The sequence below is a fragment of the Triticum dicoccoides genome, chromosome 5B (assembly GCF_002162155.2).
Source record: "Triticum dicoccoides isolate Atlit2015 ecotype Zavitan chromosome 5B, WEW_v2.0, whole genome shotgun sequence".
NCBI lineage: Eukaryota > Viridiplantae > Streptophyta > Magnoliopsida > Poales > Poaceae > Triticum > Triticum dicoccoides.
Genome location: NC_041389.1, coordinates 462,091,757 through 462,105,974, shown reverse-complemented (window position 1 = coordinate 462,105,974; position 14,218 = coordinate 462,091,757). Strand labels below are relative to the sequence as shown.

Here is a 14,218-nt window from a genome sequence, read left to right as displayed (position 1 = left end):
GCGGGGGTGCTCCTCGGCGACTATGGATCCGGCGGCGGCGCGGCTCCCTTGGCGGCGCAGTGCTGGGTGGCGTGCGGGCGGTGGCGCGGCTGCTTGGCGGCGGGGCGGCGCGGTGGCTAGCGGCGGGCCTTCCCGGCCCAGATCTGGGCCCTTTTAGGCTCGATCTGGGTCTGGGCGGGCCTGGCTTGATCTTCTTGCGGCGTCTCCGGCGGGTTGGGGGCATGACTCGTGCGGGGAGTGGTGGCGACGGTGGCTCGCGTTCTGCAGCGCGGCGACGGGGGCTTCGCGAGCCCGTTTCGGGTTTGGCTGGGCCGGGGGTGGCCCGGTTTGCCCCTGTGCTGTGTCCGGCCGGATCCCGCCGGGGGTGGTGGAGGATGTCCCCTCCCGCGAGGCTGCTGATGTTGCCGCTCCTGGTTCCCGGTTGCGTCGTCTTGTTTCCGTCGGTCCCGTTTCGTTTGCCATGGTGAGACGGCGATGGAGACTGCTCGATCGTGGTGGCGCAAGTTGGTGGGCGGTGTGTTTGGTGGCGCGGAATGGATCGTCTGGGGTCGTGGTTGGTTGGTGGTCGGGAGAAATCCTTGTCGGCAGGGCCGGCACCGACGCGGTGACGCTCGTGGGCGCCGCCGTGCCTTCCTGAAGGGCGTCGGGCATACCCCTTCCACCTCACCCCTTGCGTACCGGGGGTAACCCTAGGACATGTCCGGGCAACAGCGTCGTCATCGTCGCGATCCTTCTTGAGGGTGTTGTTTGGTATGCGGCGGTCCGGAGTGCTAGGAGCGCGGTGGTCTTATCCGGTGGGCGCGGCGGTTGCGGGTCCTCATCGTTTTCGTTGATCCGCCATTGTTGGCATTTTTTTCTCTTCAGTTCCTTTTTTGTTTCTTTTGGGCTTGCTTGTGCTGAGGCCCCAGCATTTGTTTCGTGTGGTCGTGGCTTTATAATATAAAGCGGGGGGCAACCCTTTTTCGGTAAAATAAGATGTACTTCAACTACGCAACAACAAGATACATGCATGGACTTTGCTTTGGTACACCCCCTATTATAATAATTCTGCTTTGAGAATTGTTTTCCTAATTGCCAACGATTTTATCAAAGGCCTAATTTTTGATTTGGCACAGGGCCCTCATTTTCTCGGGTACGGCCCTGATTAACTTTATACTAAAATTAGTATAAAGTTGAGTCATCTATTTTGGAACGGAGGGAGTATTTAGAAACGGATGGAGTAGTTCACTACATTGTTCAAGTTTTCATTGCAACTAGATTTCCTCCAGAAAAAATAGATTACATGCTCCCGCTGCACAATTTTCCTGGATTCCCACTAGAGCGTCTATTATGCTTTCTACGAACACCTGCAGGTAAATTTATTATTTATTTATTTTGTGAATACTGTCAGGGAAAGGACACTTCTCAATGTAATTCTTATTTTACATACTACAATCATTATGTTGCGCTATTTAAGTATGTAATGTACTAGCACACATTGCATAGAGCACCTGGCGTGTAATGTTACTCTCATTCCCATATGCTCCTATTAGCCTCCTAGAAAAAGGATCCGATAATTCCAATGTTAAATCTTATTACATACCCTGGCGTATATGCAGGACATCTGGGATTATATATGCTAGACATTAGGACCGCAATGTCTGCGTTTTGGGGGCATTAGTTGCATTTTTTGCTAGTTATTTTGTTTCCAAAAAGGTCTTATGGATACTTTGTTGGAAAAACATTGTGGATTGCTCAGGCCATATACTACATGTCTAATGCTGGCACCGAAGCAATGGATCTTGTTATGTAACTAATATTACAAGAACACCTCGGTGGATTCAAGTTTGTATTTACTGTTGAAAATCTTGTCTTTGTTTACAACTAGATTGATGTACTTTACAGGGATCTTCATCCAGTGATAAAGTTGGATCGTATACAGAAATTGATACTGTCGAAGCATCTGAAGCTGAGCTACAGAATTTTGACTCGTGTGAATTCGAGGAATGGGATTCTTATGTGTATGACGAAGATGAAGGCTGCTATGTGAATGGCGTTGAAGGGCCTCATTATGAATTTGATGAGATTGACTTATATCAACAACTGGATTATAAATTTGACGATTTATATCTGCCTCCAGGTGCGGAGGCTAGTGTACCATTGGTGCAGAAAGCTGTAACTGATGACGGGCCTGACAATTTTAAGTCAATGTCAGAAATAGAGGATGAAATTGGCAAGAAATACAAGTTTTTTAAACAGTTTGACATTATTAAAGATTTCTCTGATCATCATTATGCCAGTAATCCTGTTGGAAAGGTAAAATCTTATGCATATTGCTTTACTTGGCACCTTCTTTTCCAACCGGACACTTATTTCTTTGTTTAACTTCACTTCAGACAGGGAAAGAGTGGACAAAAAGAATTCAGCATGATTGGAAACTCCTGGAGAACAATTTACCAGGTCAGCTATTTCCAATAGGAATTCTAAATATGTGCTTAAATGCTTCCCTCAAGTGAAAGATACATATTTTGTAGCACACTCGGGATCTAATTTGAACCACCCATTTCTCCTACTCAGTGTTGCTTCAAAATTTGTGCAAATTTGGGCATATGTCGTCTTGCTGAAGAAAGCTCTATTGTCAATGGTTTTATGTGTATTTAAACTCACCGTTGTATTATTTACTTTCACCTACACAGTTATAGAAAGGCTGCTGAATCTCCTCTGTTGAAATTACTACGGTTTAGAAATGCACATTGATGTACTATTTTCATGGACTATTATTCTGTGTGCAGCGTCCATATATGTCCGTGTTTCGGAAAATAGAATGGACCTTCTCAGGGCTGTAATCATTGGGCCTCAGGGAACACCCTACCATGATGGCCTTTTCTTCTTTGATGCTCAATTCACTGCTAGTTATCCAGCGACTCCCCCAGTAAGTACTGACATCTAATAACTTCTTATTTGATGTATTCTCATAATTTGATTTAAATACCTGTTCTGGTGCCTTTGCAGGTGGTATACTATCATTCTGGAGGACTTCGGCTTAATCCAAATCTGTATGATTGTGGAACAGTCTGCCTTAGCCTCCTGGGAACCTGGCATGGTAACGGCTGTGAGAACTGGAACTCAGCTCACTCAAGCATGCTACAAGTGCTGATATCCATTCAAGGTCTCATATTGAATGAAAAGCCATACTTCAATGAGCCAGGATACAAGACCGAAGTCAACGATGCTAATGGACAGAGGAGGTCCTTGGAGTATAATGATACAGCATTTCAGCACTCATGTAGGACAATGCTGTACTCACTTCGTAGGCCTCCACAGGTAACATACTGCATAATTATCAAGCTCTTGCAGTTCCCGACACGAGTGCATGAGTGCCCATGGTTGCAAAGATTCGTCTAAAATATAACTTGCTGCATGTTGATGTTGTTAGACAGGAAGGATAGATCGAGAACAGATCTAACTTTCAATGCTAACTGTAGCAGAAGTTCGCGTTTTCAACTTTTAACTGCAAGATCAAATTATTCAAACCATCCGATTGTTGCCCTTGGGTGGTTCCACAAATGGACGCCACATGTCTGCCATTTCATAGCCAGGAACAAAGATACACTAAAAAAGCTTTTTGCCAGAAATGGAAGAAATTGTTTTGGTAGAAAATGATCAGTAAACAGAACTTGCGACATGGCAGTGATGTGGTGCACATGTTGACATGTAGCATCATCCATCTCTACAGTTTGAGGATGTGAATCAAATGGTTTGAGTTCAGGTTGAAAAATGAACTTCTGCCTGAGTTCACAGTTGAATGGTGGATGTTTCTCTAGAGAAAACGTCACTAACTGTGGGAACCTTGAGCACATTTGAACCATGATGGATTCATATGGGATAAAAGATCTTCCACCTCCTGGACATTAGTTTGTACTCTGTTTTTGTGTTACCCTGAAACCACGCCAAGTAAGAAGGATGAGAATTTTATGGTAGCTAAGGGAACTAACACCGGTTTGGATATAATAGTAGTCACGAGTAATACATTTTGGAGCCATAACAGTGAAATCTTGCTAGGATTGGTAAAGGTTGCTAGATTTCATATCTAACTTTCCCAGTGTTGCACAGAACAACAACCACAATCTGGCACTTAATTTGGTTGTAATATGGTACTAATTGTTGTAATATGGTACTAATTGTTATCTTCAGTAGGGTGCAGTGGACTAAGAGGCTTAATCTGGTTGTTGCTCTGCTTGTTTCAGCACTTTGAAGGTCTTGTTGCCGGCCACTTTCGTGAACGTGGCCATGCAATTCTGGCTGCATGCAAATATTACATGGAAGGTAACGAAGTTGGGTCCGTAGTTCCTGATGAGGACGATGAGGGCAAGGAGCTGGAAAATGCAAATGTGCGTGCAGGTGCAGGTCGACGAACCGCATCCTTCAAGGCCGACACAAAGGTTCTCTTTCAAGAGCTCCTGGTGGAATTCAATATGGAGGGTGCTGACACCAAGAAGTTCTGTGCTGAGAAGTCAAAGAAGCCGCGTCAAAAAAAGAAGAAGCTGAAGAAGAGCCAGCCTGCTGCTGCTTGAAGGAACCAGCTGAAGCAGCAGCAGATATCTGCGGTTCCACAGTGAAGTGATTCCATAAAATGATGCTGATTTCGTTTCTTGCCTAACTAGAGGAATGCTATGTAGATAGCTCTTTTTTCGCCTTTTGCCATACAGGTCCAAAGATGATGGTTTCAGATGGACATCTACAGTACTGGCGTGCTGACGCTTGGTTCCATATATATGGTAGCTTTTGAATACCGTTTGCTCATGAGTTACATGCCAGGCTGAGCTGACATGTGCATACTGTTGCGATTTAGTTGTTGATGAGATCCTCCCAACAATTAATCCTAGATGCCAATGTAGGAATCAACAGGTAATGTCAGTGTCAGTTGGTGAGTGGCAAGCTGATTAGTGATTAGTGCTACCAATCTTTGTAATGTTGTTGCGCTGTGTCAGCTTAGAATCGTTCAATGCTCCCGTACCACCTACCATTGCACAATGAACACATCATCCAAACCATTGGCAAATTATCCCTCTATTTGAGCTCTGATGGAACGAAGAAAGGTCCCTATCTGAATATATCAAATTACTAGTTCCAACATGTTGAGCACATACTTGAAAGAATATGCTATAAAGAAACTGCATACGCAATTCAAGTTATCCGTGTGAAGGTCTCACCTGATGTGCTACTACAACTGAATTCCCCTCCCAAATCATAAACATTTCGAGCATGAGCGGCCAACCAGTCACCATAAAACCGAGCTCTATGCTACCACGGACCCCTTTCTGCACAACGTTATGGTAGCAATTGGCAGCCACAAAGTCACCTAGCGACTAGCCACAGCTTACTTGATGTACTCAAAAGCCCACCGCACACGTAAACTCTAACGCTGGAGGCCAAGAGCAATGTATGCTCGAAATGCACGTTGATGAACAAGAACAACCAACCTGCTATTGATGAACAATTAACATTAAGCACCAGAGGGAACGGGAGATTCGCACCTTCGGATTTGGGTCTCCAGATCGAGCAAATCCGGCAGGGAGGAAGACGATAATACGCCGGAAGCACGAGGAGGTAGGCCGCGAGGATCGAGGCGGCGAGAGGCGTGAGGGCGGGGCGGGAACTCGGGCAGAACGGGGCAGGGGTGGTGGAGGCGGAAGGAGCTGAGGCTCGCGCACCACGCAGCCACGCCGGACGGAGCCGAGGAAGACGACGGCCGACGGCGAGGGCCTCAAAGAGGTGACGGGCTTCCAGGCGCCGGCCTTTTGTTGGATGGGCTGTATTCTGTGCGAACTTGCTGTCGGGCTACGGCCCGTGTAGTTAGAGGCCTGCTCGGTAGTTCTCGTGTATTATCTAAAAAAAAAAACTTATCTCCTGTCGACCCTAGAATAGATAGAGCGAGCGAGCGAGCAAGGGAGGCGCCGACCCCAGGAGGTATCGCCGCGCCGCCGCCGCCGCCGTGGTACCATGGGGCTGACCCGATCCCGTCGTGGTAAGCTGCCGCCTCTCGCTCCCCTCATCGCGTCTACGTTCTGATCTTGTGCAAACATGCCCCTGTTGGAGATGGTACTGAACATGCGTGGCATGAGGCCTGGGGTTTTCTTGTCAACTCATGTCAATGTCCGCACTATCCATGACCATCCATGGACGGTGTGCTGCAGGTACGTCGATTGCGCCGGTGGCCAAGAGAAAGCGCTCGCCCTGTCAACAAGAAGACGATGCTCGTCAAGCCTCCAAAAGGAGGAGGCATTCAGTGCCAGAGCTTCCAGAGGTGCGTCCGCCTATAAAACGCCCATGATTTTTGTAGCTAAACAATGTAACTTAGCTTTGTCGTCGCTGGGACTGATCCAACTTCCGACTACTCGATTTGACTAATCGTTTGAACTATGCTACTGGCTAAATCTTAGTTGTGGAAAAGTAGTTCAGGATAATAATGTGTATCTTCTTAGAGAGCTTAGAAGCACTTTCAGAGTTTCAGAATTGAAGATTTAACTTTTCATGAACTTGAGCAAAAGTGTTACTGGATTGTTCAAGGTTTTACTGCAACATGCTTTCTAGGAACAAGTAATAAATACAGGTGAATTTTTTCTAGTTTCTTAGTTCCCACTAGAGGATCTATTATGCTGTCTACAAACAAGTAAAGAATAGCATGTGTGTGTGTGTGTGTGTGTGTGTGTGATATTGCCAACCAGTGACACTGTCGGGGAAAGAATACTTCTCAATGTAATTCTTAATGTGCCTACCACATTGGCATTCTGTTGGGCTACGTTACTCTGTAATGTTCTAGCACACAATGCACTGAGCACCTGGCGTGTCATGTCAACTTCATATCGTCCTATTTCCCCTAGTTGAAGGATCGGCTCGCCTCCACAATTTGAATGTTAACCCTTCTCCCATTCATGTGTATGCAGGACATATGGGATCGTATCCTTTCCTTGCTGCCCCTGCGGGATGCTGCTCGAGCTGGTTGTGTATCTCGCGCGTTGTTAAGTTCCTGGACACGCCGTCCCAACCTCACCTTCACAGAGGAAACACTCGGCCTGGCTGGAAATGCATGTCGAAAACCTGAACTTGCACGAACTTTCCAAAACAGAGTTTACCGCGTTTTGAAAAAACACTCGGGCGTTGGTGTGAAGACATTCAAGCTTCATCACTGTGGTTCTGGTTTCAACATTCGTGATCTGAACAGGTGGCTTCAGATTGCAGTTACTCCGGGGATTGAAGAAGTCGTACTTTCAGTACCAATGGTATACTACTTTCTCTCGTCTTCTGAAAGCTATTGTTCTGGACATCAATGCCATCCTAAATACTAGTACTACTTTGACCATCAATTTTTATTACATTATGTTTATATAATATCCAATAAAATTCTGGTACCGTGGAGGTATTTGTCGAGACAAGTTCACATATATGATAGTATGATTTTTGAATTATTCAATCCAACTATTTGTGTAGATATTAGTAGTCAAAATTTGAAATGTTTGACTCTATTCTTGCCTAAAACGACAGCACCGGAGAAAGTACAAATACGGGCCTCACTACGGGTACGAATGGGTGTCTTACAACTTCCCCTGCTCAGTTTTTTCCAACGGGAGTGGAAACTCGATTCGACATCTTCACCTCGCCAGTTGTGCCTTCCACCCTGTTGCCGGACTTGCTCGCTTGACAAGGCTGCATCTGTTTAAGGTGGACATTACAGGAGATGAGTTAGGGTGCTTCCTTTCTAATTCTTTTGCTATGGAGGAGCTGAATCTCACTAAATGCGGTAACGTCATTCACCTGAAGATACCTTGCCTGCTACACAGGCTCAACTGCCTGGCGGTGCTACAGTGCGTAGCTCTAAAAGTGATAGAAAATAAAGCTCCAAATCTTTGGATTGTTCGCATCGATAGCCAACCAGAGAAAGTTCCAGTTGGAGATGTACTGCAAGTGAAGGACCTCCAAATGCAGGATTGTTACGAATCTAACCTCGTTCATTATGCTCGTGCCAAGCTTCCGTCCATTATGCCAAATCTTGAAACCCTCAGCCTAGAATCGACCGGGGAGGTAAAAATCCCCAAGTTGTTTTTTCATTAGTACTTTGAAAGGATGGCTAGCAATAGATTTCATCATCACACATTATTCATATGGCAGCAATTATAACATATCCTTGACATATCTATGCAGGTTTTCAATACGCCAATCTTGCCTGTCAAATTCCTCTACCTCAAGAACTTGCGTATTTTTCTTCATGATCGAGGGATGAAGGGCTTTTCCCCAGGCTACGATTATTTTTCTCTCGTTTCTTTTCTGGATGCTTGTCCTGTCTTGGAGAATTTTATCTTGGCTGTAAGTCACTTCTCCTCAAGTTTACAATGATATCAGCATCTGCATGTAGAGGAACTACTAACTGTAGCATGCATGTTCTTCCAATGCACACAGGTATTACAGGCTAGCGTAAGGCATGAATTGATTTCCGGAGACCTGCATCTGAGGCAGATGCCTGAACACCAGCATGGCAACATCAAGAATGTGACGATCAAGGGCTTCTGCGCTGCAAAGAGCATGGTCGAGCTAACCTGTCATATTCTTGAGAATGCAACATCACTCGAGTGCCTTACGTTGGACACCATATGTGATAATGGCTCTGAAGACCTTGATAGGACTTTTGACGACGGAATCGCTAGATGCTACACAGTGTTAAACTGGCGTATGCTCGACGAAGGCTATAGAGGGCTCAGGGCTATCGAAAGATACATTGTGGGGAAAGTTCCCTCTACAGTCAAGCTAAATGTTAACAAGCTCAGCAGCCGTCGCTATGCTATAAAATCGCATGAACAAAGTTATGGCAATTATATTTTCTGGTAATGTTAAATGTTGCGTTGATAGGATCTCGTAACTTGAATCTATTGTTTGAATGTTGAAAAATTACATAGGCCATGGTTTATTTATTTATTTTTGTAAAACGAACATAATTGTGAGTGTTCTGTTATGTAATACTAATACACATATCGTTGTGATCAAACTGTGAATATGCTACTTGCCTCCTTTGCAGAACAGAGCTTTAGACACAGGACACAGGCAGAGCCGGTGAGCGGGAGGTTTCATGGTTTGAGCACGCACTAGGCTACAGACTTTGCTGGCTTAGAAAGTCTCCCTGGATATGAAGACGACCATAGTACAGGCTTGTCATCATTGAGTTCCTCCATTGCTGCAAAGATGAAACGGGGAGGAGATACATTTTATTAAAGAAAAGACACCCTTAGATCTGATCAATATCATTGGAAATCATACTAGCCTTCTTCTTCCTCCTATTACTAGACAGTAAAGAAAAGGGACATCTGCAAAGACCCCTTGTTGTACCAGGATTTGAAGACTGCAATAGTCACTGGCTCCTTGAGACGAGATCTACAAATGGCTGAAGCAACATCAGTTGGAGCATCACTCAACGCAATACACACTTGCAATCGATCACCATCAGTTCAGAGGGTTCTAGAAGCTAGACCATGCCACAGAACAACACGAAAGAAGATGCCATAGTCGCCGCACCAATAGCCAGCCAATATCTCTCCTTGAATGACACATCGTCTGCCAAGATCTAAAAGGAGTCAATAGTCTGGGGACACAGACTCTCACATGCCTTCGTAGGCGCCGGATTGGGCATCGAGGTAGGCAGAGACCATAGAGACCTTATTCCAACACGCCATCGCTGCCACTACATCGTCGACGTCGTCAGGGAAACAAAAGCCTAAGAAATAGGATACAAGACGGACTGGTCCCTACTCCTCTTGCCGTCGACAAGGCCGCCGGACAAGGAAAAGGAGGGGGATGAGGCAGTGACTTGTAGGAACACTTTTGCAGAGGTGGCTAGGGGTGGGAGTTGGGGTGGATTGCAACTAGATGACATATTTTGATGGCTACTGTACGTGTACATTAACAAATTGACTACACAGAAAAATGCATTAGTTTGCATGGTGAAAACTTTGTTTCCTAAGAAACATGAAGGACTTGGATATAGGGGTTATCATTATTTTAATCATGATTCACTATGCGCAAGGATTTTGAAGGCCAAATATTATCCAAACCAAAGCATTCTTGAAGCGGATCCGAAAAAAGGCTCATCATACATTGCAAAGTATATTTGATGGTATCCAGACTTTAGAAGGGGATGCATTTGAAGAGTTGAGATGGAGAATCTATTGATATTTGGAGGGATCCATGGACTGCCTCTAGTCCAAATAGAAAAATTCTGACATTGAGGGGAGGTATTCTGGTTAGCAAGGTGTCAGACTTAATTGATCCTATTTCAGGGCAATCGGAGGAGAACCTGATCTACTCAATATTTTCACCTGTTGATGCTTCCAGAATTCTGAGGATTCCTCGGTCCAAATGGTTTTGATGATTTTGTGGCATGACACTATAACCGGTCTGGAACGTTCTCTGTAAAATTTGCGTATCACGTTGAGTAGAGACACCAATTTGGTAATATGTCTTCGCCCTCCAGTGGTACTAATCCTATTTTGGCATAAGATATGGAAGTTTGCAGTTCCTGGAAAGGTGAAAAATTATATGAAAGGTCATGCACAGTGCTATCCCAAGTGAAGTCTAACTCTTGGTAACCAGCATATTGGTAATGATGGACAATTTCCTATTTGCCATCTGTTCCCTGAAGATTTGATGCATCTTTTCTTCGAGTGTTACCCAGATAGTGAACTATGAAAATTTCTTGATCTGTCACTGTTAATGCTTCGTTTGTGGAAGATCGGATCATCTGTGTTGAAAGAGCTAATTATTCGTCGGAGGGGCATTTTCTTGGCATGCCACTTGTGGGTTTGTCTGAAATTATATTAATTTTGGTCTGGTACCTCTGGCGGATCAGAAGATCGGTTACTCATGGAGAACACCCTGCCAATAGGTAACACTACATGCGGGAAGCCAACGGCACTGTCCACAAACTAGCAAAATTGTTACGAGAACCATTTATCTTTTAATTGGGTATATGACCCTTCCTCTTACATTATTCAATCTATCACTCATTAAGTGTTTTGCGATGATTAATAAAGTAAGTGGTGTCGTCGGTGCAATTATCCGCGATCACACTAGAAAATTTATTGCCGCTACAAACGAAAGATTGAATTCTTGTTATGATGCTTTCACGGCTGAAGCAATAGCAGATAGATTCAGACTGGACTTCACACATACTCCCGCTTGAGTAATGAAGGGGTTGTCAATGATCTTAATGAAGGTGCCTCGAATTCAGTAGCAAGTGCCATTATCGATGACTGTTTCTTCATGAAGTTAGATTTTAACCATGTCTTATTTGAGCAATGTAATAAAGATTGTAATCAAGCTGCTCATGAACTAGCTAAACTAGCTAAGTACTCTACTTCTAGTGTATGGATGGATTCGCCATCAGATGAGTTGATCTCCTTCCTTGTAAGTGATACGATCGTTGTGATACCAAAAAAGGATTTCCTCCCGCTTTGTATTACAAAGCAACCAACACTGATCACATAGCAATTACTGGGGCGAGTAGCGCAACAAGCCCAAAAGAAAAGAGAATTGACAAAGAAGAAGATACAAATGCCAACAACGGCATCTCGACAAAGCACGGATGATCCGCCACGCTGCGCCCTACGGAATCGACCCATCACAGACCAAGGCTCTGATCCGCCGCGTACCAAGCAGCACCTCCAGAAGGAATGCAACGTCGACGACACTGCTGCCCGGACGTGTCCTAGGGTTTCCCCCGACACGCGAAAGGGAGTGGGGGATGGATACCTCCGACACCCTCCAGGAAGGAATGACGGCACCCACGGGTGTCACCGCATCAGAGCCGAAAGAACCGGCAAGGGTTTCTCCCGCACTCCAAACCCCACTGCCCAACTGGGCCGGAGCCAACCAGCCACCTCACGGTCCAGCAGCATGCGCCACTGCGGTCTTGACACCACCCACGCCGCCTCGCTGAGATGACCACAACGAGGCCAAGAGGTCGGATAGAGACACACCAGGCGACGGGAGTAGAAGCACCGGAGCTGCGCGGGAAGGAACTACTGTTGGGGAACGTAGCAGAAATTCAAAATTTTTCTACGTGTCACCAAGATTTATCTATGGAGAAACCAGCAACGAGGGGAAGGAGAGTGCATCTACATACCCTTGTAGATCGCTAAGCGGAAGCGTTCAAGAGAACGGGGTTGAAGGAGTCGTACTCGTCGTGATCCAAATCACCGGAGATCCTAGTGCCGAACGAACGGCACCTCCGCGTTCAACACACGTACAGCCCGGTGACATCTCCCATGCCTTGATCCAGCAAGGAGAGAGGGAGAGGTTGAGGAAGACTCCATCCAGCAGCAGCACAAACGGCGTGGTGGTGATGGAGGAGCATGGCAATCCTGCAGGGCTTCGCCAAGCACCGCGGGAGAGGAGGAGGACTTGGGAGAGGGGAGGGCTGCGCCAGAACTTGGGTTGCGGCTGCCCTCCCACCCCCCACATATATATAGGGGCAAGGGAGAGGGGGGCCTGCCCCCTCAGATCCAATCTGAGGAGGGGGCGGCGGCCAAGGGGGGGAGGAGTGCCTCCCAAGTCAAGTGGAGGCCCTCCCCCTTAGGGTTTCCCCTCTCCCATGCGCATGGGCCTTGGGGGGGCTGGTGCCCCTGGCCCATTAAGGCTAGGGCGCCCCCATACAGCCCATGCCGCTGTATTGGACGTGGTGGAACAATTTCCGGACCTCCGGACCCCTCCGGAATCCTCCGGAACCTTCTGGAAGCTTCCCGGTACAATACCGAAAAAACCCGAACTTTTCCCGGAACCCGAACAACAACTTTCCATTTATAAATCTTTACCTCCGGACCATTCTGGAACTCCTCGTGACGTCCGGGATCTCATCCGGGACTCCGAACAACATTCGGCAAACACATACAAACTTCCTTTATAACCCTAGCGTCATCGAACCTTAAGTGTGTAGACCCTACGGGTTCGGGAGACATGTAGACATGACCGAGACGTTCTCCGGTCAATAACCAACAGCGGGATCTGGATACCCATGTTGGCTCCCACATGTTCCACGATGATCTCATCGGATGAACCACGATGTCAAGGGCTCAATCAATCCCGTATACAATTCCCTTTGTCTAACGGTATTGTACTTGCCCGAGATTCGATCGTCGGTATACCGATACCTTGTTCAATCTCGTTACCGGCAAGTCTCTTTACTCGTTCCGTAACACATCATCCCGTGATCAACCCCTTGGTCACATTGTGCACATTATGATGATGTCCTACCGAGTGGGCCCAGAGATACCTCTCCGTTTACACGGAGTGACAAATCCCAGTCTCGATTCGTGTCAACCCAACAGACACTTTCGGAGATACCTGTAGTGCACCTTTATAGCCACCCAGTTACGTTGTGACGTTTGGTACACCCAAAGCATTCCTACAGTATCCGGGAGTTGCACAATCTCATGGTCTAAGGAAAAGATACTTGACATTAAAAAAGCTTTAGCATACGAACTACACGATCTCTGTGCTAGGCTTAGGATTGGGTCTTGTCCATCACATCATTCTCCTAATGATGTGATCCCGTTATCAATGACATCCAATGTCCATGGTCAGGAAACCGTAACCATCTATTGATCAACGAGCTAGTCAACTAGAGGCTTACTAGGGACATGATGTTGTCTATGTATCCACACATGTATCTGAGTTTCCTATCAATACAATTATAGCATGGATAATAAACGATTATCATGAACAAGGAAATATAATAATAACTAATTTATTATTGCCTCTAGGGCATATTTCCAACAACTACCTCCACCGCTATCATGCGGGAGGCCCGTGCCCCCGGCACCGTCGTGGTCGTTGTCCGGGCGCGCCAGCAGGGCATACCAGGCCAAAATCAAGCCTGCAAAGCCACGCCGGCCACGCTGCAGCAGGGCCGCGCCAGCGCCACCAGCATCCTCCCGCACATCGCCACTCCCCACCTCTCGGAAGCCACGCCGATGACCCTCCCTGCTGCCGGGCCACCCAGACCCAGATGGGGCCCGAAGGGTTCAGATCTGGGCTGAGATCGCGCCACCGTGTCACTCGACCGCTAACGGCAGTGCCACCGCCCATCAGATCACCTGCGACCACGACAGAGAACCCCCCCCGCCGCCTAGGAGCGCCCCGCGACGCTGCACCGCCCCCGCGCCGGCATGACCCGAGAGGGGAATGGCCAGCCGCC

The 14,218-nt window shown here is 46.8% G+C and overlaps 2 protein-coding genes across 3 annotated transcripts; both read left to right on the top strand.

The window, feature by feature from the left end:
• The first annotated feature begins 1,774 nt into the window (after window positions 1–1,774).
• Window positions 1,775–4,580, top strand: LOC119309743 (putative ubiquitin-conjugating enzyme E2 38). The gene is made up of 6 exons (XM_037585674.1): window positions 1,775–1,783; window positions 1,885–2,295; window positions 2,376–2,439; window positions 2,772–2,911; window positions 2,992–3,303; window positions 4,227–4,580. The coding sequence occupies exons 1-6, from the start codon at window positions 1,775–1,777 to the stop codon at window positions 4,551–4,553; spliced, it is 1,263 nt and encodes a 420-aa protein (XP_037441571.1). The 3' UTR covers window positions 4,554–4,580.
• A 1,340-nt stretch (window positions 4,581–5,920) lies between these two features.
• Window positions 5,921–9,774, top strand: LOC119310821. 2 transcript variants are annotated; one of them, XM_037586441.1, is made up of 7 exons: window positions 5,921–6,007; window positions 6,177–6,286; window positions 6,927–7,262; window positions 7,525–7,721; window positions 7,821–8,061; window positions 8,182–8,343; window positions 8,437–9,774. In XM_037586441.1, the coding sequence occupies exons 1-7, from the start codon at window positions 5,983–5,985 to the stop codon at window positions 8,860–8,862; spliced, it is 1,497 nt and encodes a 498-aa protein (XP_037442338.1). In that variant the 5' UTR covers window positions 5,921–5,982; the 3' UTR covers window positions 8,863–9,774. The 2 variants fall into 2 exon arrangements, with proteins under 2 accessions (XP_037442338.1, XP_037442337.1); XM_037586440.1 differs by having other exon boundaries at window positions 7,525–8,061.
• The last annotated feature ends 4,444 nt before the right edge of the window (window positions 9,775–14,218 follow it).